Here is a 14,386-nt window from a genome sequence, read left to right as displayed (position 1 = left end):
CAGGGAGGAGTGATAAATAGTGGTGGTGGTCGTGTATTTAAAGAAATATTTGGATGTTGGGCAAAAAATTGGCTGCTGCATTGGATGGGTTGGTTGGGTTTAATATGAACTCTTTCAAGTTTCTCTCAGTCAGGGACCCCAGGGAACACACACAATCTGCGCTGCACCTCCAGGGACCGAAGGACTGACTACCTGATCTTAGAGCATTGTTGCCAACTGCATACCAGTCAGTTCACCCAAGAACGTCTGGAGACATTAGTGTTTGAGGGTCCTCTCCCTGTAGTTAAAGCACATCTTTTGAGTCTCTTAGAAATTATCTGCATCTACAGCCTGCATTGGGGGAGGGGCTGATGTATATAGTGGGTGGTGCCAGATGGGCTGACAGCCCAGAAACTACAGGCTCAGCTGCACATCCTCTCCTTCCACTTCCTTCTCAATCCTGGAAGTTGTACTAAATCTGATCTGTTACTTGGGGACACTGAGGGAGGGAGGTTACATTGTTGCACTTAATTTAGTTTGATTATAATTTGAGGACATTTTAATAAACTTGTTGCCTTAACAGGTTAACATGCAAAATTCAAATGTGTATGCAATTGCAATAGTGCAGTGGAAACACACAATATACAGGGGGTCTTAATAGTTTGTACTTCCCGGTATGAGATGCCAGCTAAAGTATGACACCGTCAAGTAAATCATAGCGCAGGTAGAACTCTTGCCTGTTTTTACAAATGACCCAGAACAGCCCCCTGTTGCAGTCTTTCATGTTATTTGCTTCAAAGTTACGTTTAGAGAGCGAGAAATCCTGAGGAAATGGCTTCCTCTGCCTACAGCAGTCTGATTGCATTATCTAAAGTAGGGGTGCACATCTTCACTGGTCCCACAATTTAATTAGATTATGATTATCTTATCAAAAATTCAATTAGATTCCACGATGCATAGCGATTAATTCCCACAGATTTTATCCAAAAATTCAAGCAGTCAGAAGAACGCCATTTTTTTTTTCGTTTGCTCTTCTCTGAGTTTTCTTTTTGGGGAGGGTAATTCTCATAACCTTCCAAAAAGAGGGGTACAAGTTATTCATTTTCAGTTCATTACAGAGAACAAAGAAGCATTCTTTAGATCTAGAGGAAAAACAGAAGGGATGGTGGTGGGTGGGATGAGATCAGGCAGAGGGATGGTGGTGGACAGGATGGGATCAGGCAGAGGGATGGTGGTGGAGAGATGGGATCAGGCAGAGGGAGGGTGGTGGAGAGATGGGATCAGGCAGAAGGATGGCGGAGGAGAGATGGGATCAGGCAGAGGGATGGTGGAGGAGAGATGGGATCAGGCAGAGGGATGGTGGTGGAGAGATGGGAATCCAGCAGAGGGATGATGGTTGTGGAGAGATGGGAATCAGGCAGAGGGATGATGGTGGTGGAGAGATGGGAATCAGGCAGAGGGGTGATGGTGATGGAGGAATGGGATCAGGCAGAGGGATGATGGTGGTGGAGGAATGGGATCAGGCAGAGGGATGATGGTGGTGGAGGAATGGGATCAGGCAGATGGATGGTGGTGAGAGGATGGGGATCAGTGACACTGGCATTCGCTTGCTTTCAGTGTCAATCAATTCACTCTCTTCCATGCTTAGTGTGTCTCTGCCTCTCTTCTGGTGCCTCTAGTGATGCTTCTGCTGATGTGTGGTCTCTTCAAGCTCCTCCCCCTTCACTCTACTGCCTGTCAGCTCATCAGCAAACTTTCTGCTACCGCGTCCATCTGCAAGGGGAGGGGTCTTTAGTCACCAGGCAGGCTCTGCCTCTGTGTTTCCCCAGGAGAGGCAGAGCACCGTGCGGAGCGCCAGATGACGTCATCGGTGAACGATTGGGCCAACTCTCAGCATCGATGCAGAATCGCGAACGTCTGAGTTGCGATGCAGGGATTATATTCAACATCCTAATCTAAGGGCCCACACACACAATAAGAAAACCGGAAGTAAAATTTTGTACGGCGAATGTTCTGTCGATTTTCTGATTGTTAGTATAGTGCTTTCGACAGCCGATTCGGACTTTTTAGACGACAAAAGCTGAAGGTGCACGCTATAAATTTTTTAACGTACATGCACATAACAGCTTATTTTCATTTAGTTAGTACAGTTTTTGTCTGGAAAAAATCGTAAGAGCAAGACTCCGCTTGCTCGGAAACTAAAGAATATATGCCAAACAATTTAACACATGACATTACTTATGAACTTGTATTCTGTTGTATGAAAATTTTCGTACGTTAAGTAACCTTTTCATACAACAAAAAAGGACAAATCAAGATAATCTGATCGTGTGTACAAGCCTAGGCAAGGCTGGATTGCTTTTTAAAGTGATTATAAAGGATAATGCTTTATTTTTTAAAAATAAAATGTCATTGTAAAGGATCAACCAGCACACCGACCGGGCACCCCCGTTGATGGATGCTCCTAGTGCTTCCCGAGGGCTCCAAGCACTCCACCAGACACTGTAACCCCTTCAGACCCCACGAACCGCCGCAGCTTGGTTAGGTTCTCGCCGTCTCCTAACCACCCTGGACCTACGACAAGGCTCCAGGTTCCCGTGGGTGAACCTCTCTTTCCCCAGAGAGTGCTGCAGAACAAGCTCTTACAAAAGCTTAGTGATTATCCAAGGGAGTATGGAAGACCATAGCAATCCCGTGTAGTATATTCCCCCAATAAGAGACAGGACTCTAGATTGAGGGTGAACTAACTCAACTTTATTGAACAAGAAACAGACTTGTATACAGTTTTTCCCCACAAGGTTACCACCCAGGTGGACCTTGTTGAGGACTGGACATGACATTCACAATCCAATAGAAACAGGGTTTTACACTCAGTCATTCCCATGCAGTGTACACAACCCCTCCCCTCTGGCTGAATACATTATCTTATGCAGATGAAAGTGTATACAGGAACAGAATTAAACCTAAACAAATTATCTGGCTATCTGGGCAGAAAAATGTGAGGTCATTAACATTAGACAATGGGACGGCACAATCCACATTCCCTCACTATACACAAACAATAGGATAAGGCTGCCAGTGACAGTCTGTGTGTCTCTCTCACATTGAAGCTGGAATATACATTATCTCATTACACAAACAATAGTGAAAACCTGTCTGACATTGAGGGATATTTAATACACACATTATTTAGGAATTACAGATTTTATGGCAATGGGAATAAATTGTCATATTTCTATATGAAGATATTGCTGACAAATAGGACTGTCTCATCTGAAGCAATTCAAACCATTAATTATCTGTTTTTCATTCATAGTGACAGTTAGTACCGTCACAGTCATACCTACCTGCACTGTGCAATCGTTTTGCACATAGCAGCCCCGATTCTCCTCTTCTCGGTTTCCCCGCCAGTGCTCCTGGCCTCTCCTCACACCGATGCCCCCATAGCAAGCTCCTGAGCTGGTTATGTGTCCATAGGACACACACAGCTTGGCCCCTGCTTTCGTCTCACTGGTTGTGATTGACAGGAGCAGGATTCTGTGCCTGAGCCAATAAGAGACCTGAGTGAGCCTCTGCTCTTGTGCATGTCCCTGGATCGAGATTGTGCTCATGTAAGTATTTAGGGGGGACTTGGCGGGGGGAGGAGCAGCTTGCAGAAGGTTTTTTACCTTAATGCAGAGGATTTAACAACCACCTTAATTATGAGGGTACAGTGTTAAAGGAAACAATTATACTGTTGCTGTATATTGTGACATTTCAGGATTTTTAGAAATCAAATCCAAAAGTCCATCCTTCATACATTGCCCCCAGGCCATTGTGGGTGCCCTGGGTGCACGGCAATGGATATGCTGTACATTTTAAAGCATAGATACACCAGCACTTGCAACCGATGCATAACCCAGTAGTTTACCATATCATTGTACAAAAAATAACTTTTTTTTGGATGATATAGGACGCCCTTATCAAGCAGACAGCCGAATGTCCGAAATTAATGAAGATTTGTAAAATTACTAAAAGGTCTATTTTGAAAAAGGGAATATATCCCTTTGTAAAAGCCATTTCCTAATGTATCGATTGACATACATTTGTTTTTTTTTTCTAGTACTTCATGAAATTATGTTTACAGAGAAGTCGGGGGCAGGGGTGTATTTTGCACATTACTGAGTGCCTTCCATGCAGTGGGTGAGAATGTATGGAGCTGAGTAGTTTTTTGCCTGTTTTTTTTTTTTGTTTTCTTTGGAAGTAGCTTCGCATTATGCCTTAAAACAAAACAAACAATGCATCAGTCCATAAAGTGTCCTTTGGTATAGATTTGCTTGCATATGCTCACATAATGGCCAATCTGTCGTCACGCTGAGGCACCCATTGTGAGCATTCTGTGGAAAAACTGTCTGTCTTATACCCGCACTGTGAGGACTGAATACTTTTTACAGTTTGGTGCACTCCTAAGCACCAGGAAAATGTGAGTGTTTTTATATTTAGTGTTTAATAAACTGGTTATTTTAAAAGATAAAGAATTATATTGTCCAGCTTTCTCTCTTTATGATTTGGGCGTATGGAGATACGTGTAAGAGAAGGAGGATTCTAAATTCAACATTGCCACCAAAGGAGTGAAACCGTATAAAACAGATCCCCAGAGAGCGACAAAAGTGCATTGGTTGGTCTTATCCCCCAGGTGAGGGCACATCGGATGAGGGGATTATCACTAATATATGTGGATGATTGGAGCACATAGTGGTGAACACTAATTAAGGAAGCAGTCGTTTGAATGTGAACACAAGCCTGTTTTTTTTTTTTTTTTTTTTATAAAAGATTGAGCATATGCAAGCAAATTCATACCAAAGGACACTTTATGGACTGATGCATTGTTTGTTTTGTTTATGGTATATATGATTTGATATGATATGCTGATTCTGAAAATTGCTATGCAAACAGATTTAAAGGGTACTAGCACATTTAGCATTTGGGAGCGCGGCACCACTTTTTAATACCATTTTGCACATTGATACACGTTTAGAGTGTGCATAGGTGTGAGCAAACCACTTTGTAGATTTTTTTTAGTTTTGTAGTCTTATAGCACTGAATAGCACAACATAGCAGCATGCATGTACACCCATTTTTAAGCTTCGCATTATGCACACCTGAACTTTGGGCTGTGCTTGAGAAACCTGCTTGAGTTGGTCATTGCCTTGCTTTCCTAGGTATAGGCAATTTATTCAAAGTGATATTCTTACTAAAATTTCTATATATTTTTATACTAATTCCTCTGTCTATATCCCCAAATGTGTTTTTTTTCAATGAAGTGAATGCCCCTTTCACCTTCTTTCTCTGGCCCTCTAAAGCCCCTAGGTTTTCACAGGACACAATGTAGCTTCTACTCTTTTTGGGGTGGTCAGCCATTGCCAGAAAAACAAAAGGATTACTATGCCTCTCAGCTAGTGTCTGTAGACTGGTGTCTATTCCCATAGCTCGGTAATGCAGCCACGGAGAATGCAGTGGTCCCTGCGTATGAGGCTCCCACCAGCCACTGACACTGGAAAGCTATTCCTATTAATACTGGAACCACTATCTTTGCAATGTTTTTAAAGATTTACAAACCCTGTCTCCAGATTATCCCAGAACCAACATGAACCAACCCCCCCCCCCCCCAAACCCTTTTTTGTTTTCCCCCAAAACCTGAACATTTTTATAACCATTTCAGATGGTCCACAATGAGCTCAGGTTGGATTAAAATCTGTACATCAGGTATATTCCCAGGGTTCTTTTAAACTATATGTGAACCCTTACCTTGTGAAACTACCCATTCAGTTTAAAATGGAAATGAAGGCAACGTACGTGTGCGTGTATTAAGTATTTGCCAAATAGGTAAATGGACCACCGTAAATGTACAGATGCGCCTTATTTTGTTTTATATTGTAATATAGCAATTGTCTTGTTTATAGCTAATATGATTTTAATTTACCTAGATCTTTTAAACTGTATAACTTGTATAACCTGCAATTGCATCAGATGCTCACGTAAAGATATTAAACCTTTTTTTTTTTTGTGATTTCAGAATCAGGAATTTCCTCCACAAAGTGTTATAATCATTGGACATTCAATGGGCGGCCTTATTGCAAGAGCATTATTTACATTGAAGTCTTTTAATCCTCAACTAATAAACCTCATTATAACTCAAGCTACACCCCATGTAATGCCAGTGTTGACCATAGATTATTACCTCACTGGTAAGTGATATTAGCATTGTTTCAAATACTTAAACTGTGTGTCTATGTACTGTATATGTGTTTCACTATGCAAGGTTTTAGGCAATGATGGCTGCTTTCATAAAAATTGAATTACAGTAAAACCTTGGTTTGAGAGTAATTTGGTTTAAGAGCGCTTTGCAAGACAAGCAAAATTTTCAAATAAATTTTGACTTGATATACAAGCGATGTCTTGATATACAAGTAGCCTCAAGTCACAGCTGAGTATAAAATAGAAGAGAGGCGCCTCCAAGTGTAGCAATATAGTTCCATTTAACGAAGGTACAACATTTAGCAACTCACATGGTTGATGATTAAAAGGGGCACATCTAAGGATGCAGGCATCTGGGGTAAAGCTGTCCACATAGACTATCTTCTGCACCGCCATCAACGTCATCCATTCCATGCTGCCCCTCGCTTTCAGATCGCTTTACTGCAGGGTGGTCTTCCCGGTCAGGATTACAGACTAGCAGCCGGCGGTGCAGAAGATAGTCTATGTGGACAGCTTTACCCCGGATGCCTGCATATTTAAATTTAGATGTGACTCTTTTATACATCAACCATGTGAGTTGCTAAATGTTGTACCTTCATTAAATGGAACCATATTGCTACACTTAGAGGCGCCTCTCTTCTCTTTGATACCCTGTAGCTCCTGCTGGATTTTGCTTCCAATCCCCTTGTGGAAGCGGCTATTTGTGGATGGACATTTTATGGTTACACAACCTATCGCAATGCTATAATCTTTTTATATGGACTATAAATTTAAGGATTTATGAATAAATGGTTGTGGAACGAATCATCTGAGTTTCCATTATTTCCTATGGGGAAATTCGCTTTGATATAAGAGTGCTTTGGATTACAAGCATGCTTCCGGAACGAATTATGCTCGCAATCCAAGGTTTTACTGTATTAATTTCCTTTTTTTTTTTTATCAATTAACAACTTACAAAGTACACAAACGGAAGAAAACATAGATTAAATGAAACCAAAATTCAGTTAGTTCACCCTTTGCCATTAAAACCGCCACAACTTTCTTAAAGGAGTTGTAAATGCATTCTATCCATTAAGATAAAAGCCTTCTGTGTATAGCAGCCTCCCTCAGCCCTTCTAATACTTACCTGTGCCCCCTCTCTGTCCATTGATGTCTGGGACTTTTCCTCCTGATTGGCTGAGATACAGCCGCGGCACCATTGGCTCTCACAGCTGTCAATCAAAGTTAGTGACCCAATCAGGGGAGAGAGGGGGGCGGGGCCAACCGGCAGATCCGTGTCTGAATAGACACATGGAGCTGCAGCTCGGCTCGGGTGCCCTATAACAAGCTCCTTTCTGTGGGGGCACTCGTTAGGAGGGAGGGGCCAGGAGCAGCCAAGAGGGACCCGAGAAGAGGAGGATACAGGCTGCTCTGTGCAAAACCAACTGCACAGAGGAGGTAAGTATATAACAGGTGTGTTGTTTTTTTTTTGTAGCAAAATACTAAGAATTTACGATCACTTTAAGTACACTTGTACTTTTTATTTTTTTTATGGTTGCTCACATCTACACATAGCCAATTTACCTGTGGATTTAAGCTGCATCCGTTTCTTCTGTATTTTCATACCATGGCTTCCAGGGCCGCCTTGTTAATTTCACTAAAGATAGTGTTTCTCTTACGTCCTCCGACAGTTGCAGCCCACTCATACAGTCTTCACCAATAGGGTATTGACTTCCTCTCCACAGGAGTAACTAGGCACAAGACTTGTTAAAAAACAAAGCATTTTACATAGACACACCTATGGGGGCTGTCCCACTGGTCCAATACCCCCCTGCAATCAGCCATCCCAACTCAGTTTGACTTCTGCCTAGTTAAGGAGTAAGATAGGCTTCCCTGTGCTGGGGCTACAGTCTCAGTCTTCTTCTTCTATTTTATGATTTTATTTACTGCAAATGTGTTTTTTTCTTTGCATTACTAGCTGTTTATTTTGTCAGTGTTAGTTTGTCAGATCTTCGGATGAAGACGGCGTTTGCGGAGCTCGGAGTCGGACTGGTCGTCCTGGTTCTCCAGGACAGAGGGCAGGATGGAATCCCAGCCCGCCATCGAGCATTTAGCAGGCTATGTGTTCGCCCTGGCCTCGCAAACGACCCATCCCTGTCCTCAGGGATGCAGCATGTGAGGTGGCTACCTCACTCGGACGTCTAATCCAGTTCTCCGTGTACTGCTAGCGTCCTGCGTTTTTTGGCTGACGGCACCCCTACCATCTGAAGGTGGGCGGTTTCCGAGCAATGTGAGGCACCCCACGCCATCGAGTACAGGTAAGTACATTCTGTGTGGGGCCTCTGTCTGGGGCTGGCAATCCTGTGTGTCTGTGTTATCCCCTCATGTCTGTGCGTTTTTGGGCTCCCTGATCCCGATCCCTGCGGGGGTTTTCTCTCACAGCCGGCGTGCTGTGTGGGTTTCTGGGGGTCCCTCTCCTGTGTCACTTTAGGGTGCTTTTGGAGGTACAGACACGTGTGGCGACCGATGCGGGGTTGAAAACCGCCGGTCCGCCATTTTAGGTGTGGGCAGCATGTCTGGCTTCACTATGAGCGCTTATACTGCATGTATGTGGTGTGTTTTTGGCGCCATCTTGTGTGTGGCAAATCGTTCGTTCCGAGCACATGTTGGCGACCATTTTACCAAAGCCTCCCATTACTTTCTATTGGCAACCATTTTTCCTTGGCCTGCAGCCTCAGTTCAGCCTCCTGCGGTGACATTGCTTCCTCCTTTTACTCAGGAGAATTTGGCTGCGGTGGTAACACTTGTGGGGGTCTGTGTGCTGTCCTTTTACTTGTGCAATCCTTCTGGCTATCAGTTTATCCTGAATAGAGGTCTGTGTTTTCACAGTCATTGTAGCGGTGTGCTGCGGCGGCGAGCTTAAAGGGCCAGTACCATAAAGGAAAAAAAAAAATAGTTTTTAACATGGAATCTCAGGACAGCAAATTCCCCACAGCCCTGGTGGGGGATTCAGGTTCCTCTGAATCCTCTACTCTGTCTACTTTGTCTGCTGCAGTGGCAACTTTGGTGTCCAAAGTGGAGATTCTGATGACTGAACGTGCTGCCAGAAAAAGGCCTAGTTTTTCCTTGTCTTCTGATTCTGAATCTGATATGGTTGCCGTAGGTGCCCCTTGAAGGGTCTCGCTCTTCTCAGTCTGAGGGGGAGGCGGAGGTTGCAGGGGTGGATGATTCCCCCCTGGGACGGCCAAGGACCGCGCAGCTATGGATGCGCTAATTCTTGCCATCAAAGAAACACTACGTTTAGAGGATGAGCCCAATCCTCCACGCATTGTGTCCTCTTTTGGTACACACAGGACCCGCAAGGCGGCGCAGGTGTTCCCTTTCCCCGCTGAGTTTTACGCTACTGTGAATGATCAATGGCGTCATTTGAAACACACCTTTGTGGTGCCAAAAAGGTTTCAACTCCTTTATCCCTTTGCATCTCCTATGGATTTGCGCTGGTGTGTGGCCCCTCAGGTGGATCACACTGTGGCCAGATTGAACAAGACCACTCTGGTACCCACCGAAGATTCTCCGGTGTTTAGGGATCATACGGATAGGAGAATGGAATCCCTTGCCCGCCATGCCTACATGGTGGCGGGTTCCCTGCTAAAGCCTATTTTCGCCTCTGTCATGGCGGCTCAGGCTGTGGCAGACTGGACCAAGGTGCTAAGACGCACCCTCGTGGCTGATTCCACTCCTCCTACTACCGTGGCGATGGTGGACCAGATCCATCAGAGTGGACCAGAGTCATGTATTTGTGTAATGCGGCCTTGAATGAGGCCCCATTAGCTGCGTGCCTGTCCAGTGTCGCGGTGATTAACCGTCGCCTGATATGGTTGAAAAGCTGGTCGGCTGACCAGACTTCGAGAAAAATGGTGGGGTTGATGGTGTCAGCCTTCGAGGCGATACCGTTCGCCCAGTTTCACACAAGGTCTCTCCAAGCGGAGATCCTGAACAGATGGGACAGACTCCTGCAGTCCTTGGATCTGAGAGTGTCTCTGTGTCACCAAACCAGTGTGGATCTTCTGTGGTGGCTTCAGTCCCCGGCGGTGGCGGACGGAAAATCCTTGCGGCCGTTGCAGTGGACAGTACTTACCACGGATGCCAGCCTGTCGGGCTGGGGTGGAGTCCTGGGCAACCTGTCTGCCTAGGGCACTTGGTCTTTGGAGGAATCCTCCTTCCCCATAAACATATTGGAATTGAGAGCGATCAGGCTGTGCCTTTTCCATTGGTCGGACCGTCTTCAGGGCCGCCCTGTACGGGTGCAGATGGACAATGCCACTGCGGTGGCTTACATCAATGACCAAGGTGGCACCAAGAGTGCCTGGGCGGCCCAGGAAGTGACCAGTATTCTGTCTTGGGCCGAGACTCATGTCCCGGCAATATCAGCAGTTCACATTCCAGGTGTAGAGAATTGGCAGGCCGATTACTTGAGCCGCCAGACCCTGGATCAGGGGGAATGGTCCCTACACCCGGAGGTGTTTCAAATGCTGTGTGTGAAATGGGGATCCCCGGATGTGGATCTGTTCGCGTCTCGGCTAAACCGCAAGGTGGAAAGGTTCGTGGCAAGAACGCACGATCCTCTGGCAGACGCCTCGGATGCGTTGGTGGTGCCTTGGCATCGGTATCATCTGATGTATGCCTTTCCTCCGATTCAGTTGTTGTCCAGGTTCCTTCGCAGGTTGGCCTCGGAACCAACATTGGTGATCCTGGTGGCGCCGGACTGGCCACGCCGGTCCTGGTACGTGGACATCGTTCACCTGGCCGTCGAGCCTCCATGGCGGCTGCCAATAAGAGAAGATCTACTGTCTCAGGGACTGATCTTCCATCCTGCTTTACAGTCGCTGGCTTTAATGCCATGGCTGTTGAAAGCCAGGTCCTGAGGGACAGGGGTCTCTCCTCAGAGGTCATTCCTACCTTAATCAAGGCTAGAAAAGCATCATCTGGTAAGATTACCATTCATGGAAAGCTTATTTTGCCTGGTGTGAGTCCAGGGGCTTCTCTCCTCGTTCATTCTCGGTGGCGAGAGTGCTGGCTTCCCTTCAGACTGGTGTGGACCAGCGCCTTTGCGTTAGCCACGATTAAGGGCCAGGTATCTGCACTGGCAGTCCTTTTCCAGCGCCTTGTGGCGTCTGATTCTTTGATTCGCACCTTCATTCAAGGTGTGCGTCACTTGGCCCCTCCTCGAAGGGAGCCCTTACCTCCATGGGACTTGAACTTGGTCCTGTCCGTATTGCAACGTTCCCCGTTTGAAAACATCAGGGAAATCTCATTGCCTCTGCTGTCTAGAAAGGTTGCCTTTCTTGTGGCTATCACTTCTGCTCGCAGAGTGTTGGAGTTGGCGGCCTTGTCTTGCCGCTCCCCTTACCTGGTGGTTCATAGGGATAAGGTGGTCTTGCGACCTAACCCGTCCTTTCTTCCAAAGGTGGTTTCTGATTTTCACCTTAATGAGGACATTGTTTTGCCTTCGCTCTGTGCGAAGCCTAAGCATCCTAAGGAGGTTGCTTTGCATTCCTTGGATGTTAATAAAGAAAAGAAGATAACCGCGCTATAGGTGAAGTAAATAAACAGAAAAGCTGCGATTTCAAGTGTGACCACACCCCCTATAATTTGTTATACAAAAATCGCGCTAAGTGAAATGGAACTAATAAAAGTCCAGATAAAGGGAGTCCAATATTCCACACTTTAAGTGCTGTGGTTGGAAATGTGTTGTCAGTTCAAAGTCCCTCTAGGTAATGTGCTTACCGGAACTCGGAAAGATTAAGGCCCAAAATCCCGATCCGCAAACTTGATGACGTGGTAGTAGTCTTTAAATGAATCTCCGGATATTGGATATGTGAAATTGTAAAACATAAAGAAACGGCATAGCATAAAATCCCACAAATAAATTGTTGTTAAATAAAACTCCAGTGATGTGTTTATATTGTATGGATATAGTGAAAACAGAAGTGAATAGATCCACCACCAGTTTATTACCGCTTACCAGAAACAAATATATTAAGGCAATTCATGAAAGAGCCAAAACCAGGTGTATTAAGGGGAGCTCTTCACCAGAGGAGGAAAGCACCAGATGTAATCCACCGCAGAGCGATCAGTCCCTTACCAGACTGAGTGCAAGACAGTCTAAAGGTTAAATAAATCCACCCAAAAGATCCGGCACACCAAGACCTCCAAGCCTCTTACCAGAAGCGAATATCTAGCTGGTATCAGGATATCCTAGATGGTTGAACCTCCAAATCCCCACAGGAACAATGAGGCAGATCAAATCCAAAGGGTAGACACAGAGAGTGATAACGATCCCTTGGAACTCAATAATGGTCGGTCCCGAAAGAGTAAAACATAAAAACCGCCATAGTGTAAAACCACAATAAGTTTAATAGATTAAAAAGTATTACACTCACATGTAAACCGTGGTAAATAGCTTGTATAGCCGCCGGCCGGACGGCCCCGCACATCCGCACTCGTCGGACGCTGTAGGAAGTGACGTCAGCACGCCGTAACCTAACGTCGTTTCGTCACAGACTCGTTTTGAGAACGTCATCTGTGACGAAACGACGTTAGCTCACGGCATGCTGACATCTCTTCCTACAGCGTCCGACGAGTGCGGATGTGCGGGGCCGTCGGGCCGGCGGCTATACGAGCTATTTACATCTGTTTACATGTGAGTGTAAGTTTTCAGCATGAAGTAGACTAAATTCCCAACTCCTTTTGCAATGTAGTCCCGACCCTACAAGGAACCTTCACGATGCTTCGCTGTTGCCTACACATGCTTATCCTTGTACAGCTTTTCAAGTCTTTGGCAAAAAACTACCTTCTGTTAGGCCTCGTTCACATGGCTGCTGGCACCTATACTGCGGTTGCCAGTGCCTGTAAGCATGAACCCTATAGTTCAAATGTTTCAAATTTGACTACTCAGTCCAGAGTACCTACTGCCGTTTTGCAGCACACACCATTTCCTGTGTTTTTCATGCATAGCCAAGTCCCTTGATCTGGTTTCCATGTTGGGGGTATGGCTTTTTAGCTGCAAATCTTTCACTACTTTAACTAGATTTCTCTGGATTTTAGCTGTACCATTCTTTCTTGACTTGCTATCCACTATATGTAAGTAAGGGGAACCCAGTGGCTATTCACATAAGCAAATTGGCAGAAGGGGTACAGCGAGAGGCCCTACAAGTCTGCCCCCCCTCCATGCCACTTGAGGACCTTAGAGCTCAGATCAGCTGCAGAGAAGAGAAAAGCTGCTCACCGAATTCACCTCGGTCACTGTAGAATAAAAAAAATGGCTGCTGAGCCCACCCACAAGACTGTCACACATAGGTGGCGACAGCAAGAAGCAGCTTGCACGGCATAGGATGGACAGCTGAAATAAATGTCTGCGACACAAGCAGAGTTATATGCCATTAGCAATTCTGTACATAGAAAACTCTACATAGCTCAGCTCCCTCGTGTAGAAAGGGCAGTTATGAAAAAGTAAACAATATGTAAAAATGGTGGCCAGGGGGTGTGGGGGGGGGGGGGAGGGAAACAAAAGTCTCAAAAAAACTCCAGCAGAACCTTCCCTGCAGAATTAAAGGGGAAAACCGCACCCCATTTCACTCACTTTGGAAGAGCATTCTCTGAATTGCCCTAGACCCATATAGCACTCTGCAGTTAACTCCCATGGATTGCACAGCGTGTGTGTGTGTGTGTGTGTGTGTGGGGGGGGGGGGGTGTATGTATGTGTTTGTGTATATTTCACATACAGTTTTGCTCAAAAGTTTGCATACCCTGGACCAACTTGTGAAACTTTGGCATTGATTTTGAAAATATGACTGATCATGCTAAAAAATGGTCTTTTATTTAACAACTTCCATACCGGGCGATTTCTGGCACTCTTCACGTAAAAATCATCATTTTTTTGCTAGAAAATTACTCTAAACCCCCAAACTTTATATATATAAAAAAAAAAATTTCTTAGAGACCCTAGGGAATAAAATAGCGGTCATTGCAACTTTTTATGTCACACGGTATTTGCGCAAAAAATTTTCAAACGCGTTTTTTTGGAAAAAAAACGTTTTATGAATTAAAAAAAAACCAGAACACTTAAGTTAGCCCAATTTTTGTGTATAATGTGAAAGATGATACTCCGAGTAAATAGATACCGAACATG

At 45.1% G+C, this 14,386-nt stretch overlaps 1 protein-coding gene across 1 annotated transcript in view; it reads left to right on the top strand.

Annotated features, from left to right (window-relative positions):
* The first annotated feature begins 6,034 nt into the window (after positions 1–6,034).
* The window catches only part of PGAP1 (post-GPI attachment to proteins inositol deacylase 1), a 278,399-nt gene continuing 270,047 nt past the window's right edge, over positions 6,035–14,386 (top strand). Inside the window, exon 1 of the mRNA XM_082261304.1 lies at positions 6,035–6,206. Coding sequence (XP_082117430.1) covers positions 6,080–6,206 — 127 coding nt within the window. The 5' untranslated portion in view covers positions 6,035–6,079. The remainder of the gene's footprint in view (positions 6,207–14,386) is intronic.

This window comes from Pelophylax lessonae (genome assembly GCF_965119305.1).
Source record: "Pelophylax lessonae genome assembly, chromosome: 6".
Lineage (NCBI taxonomy): Eukaryota > Metazoa > Chordata > Amphibia > Anura > Ranidae > Pelophylax > Pelophylax lessonae.
The sequence above is the reverse complement of the archived record's forward strand: the minus strand, read 5'-3'. Positions and strand labels throughout refer to the sequence as shown.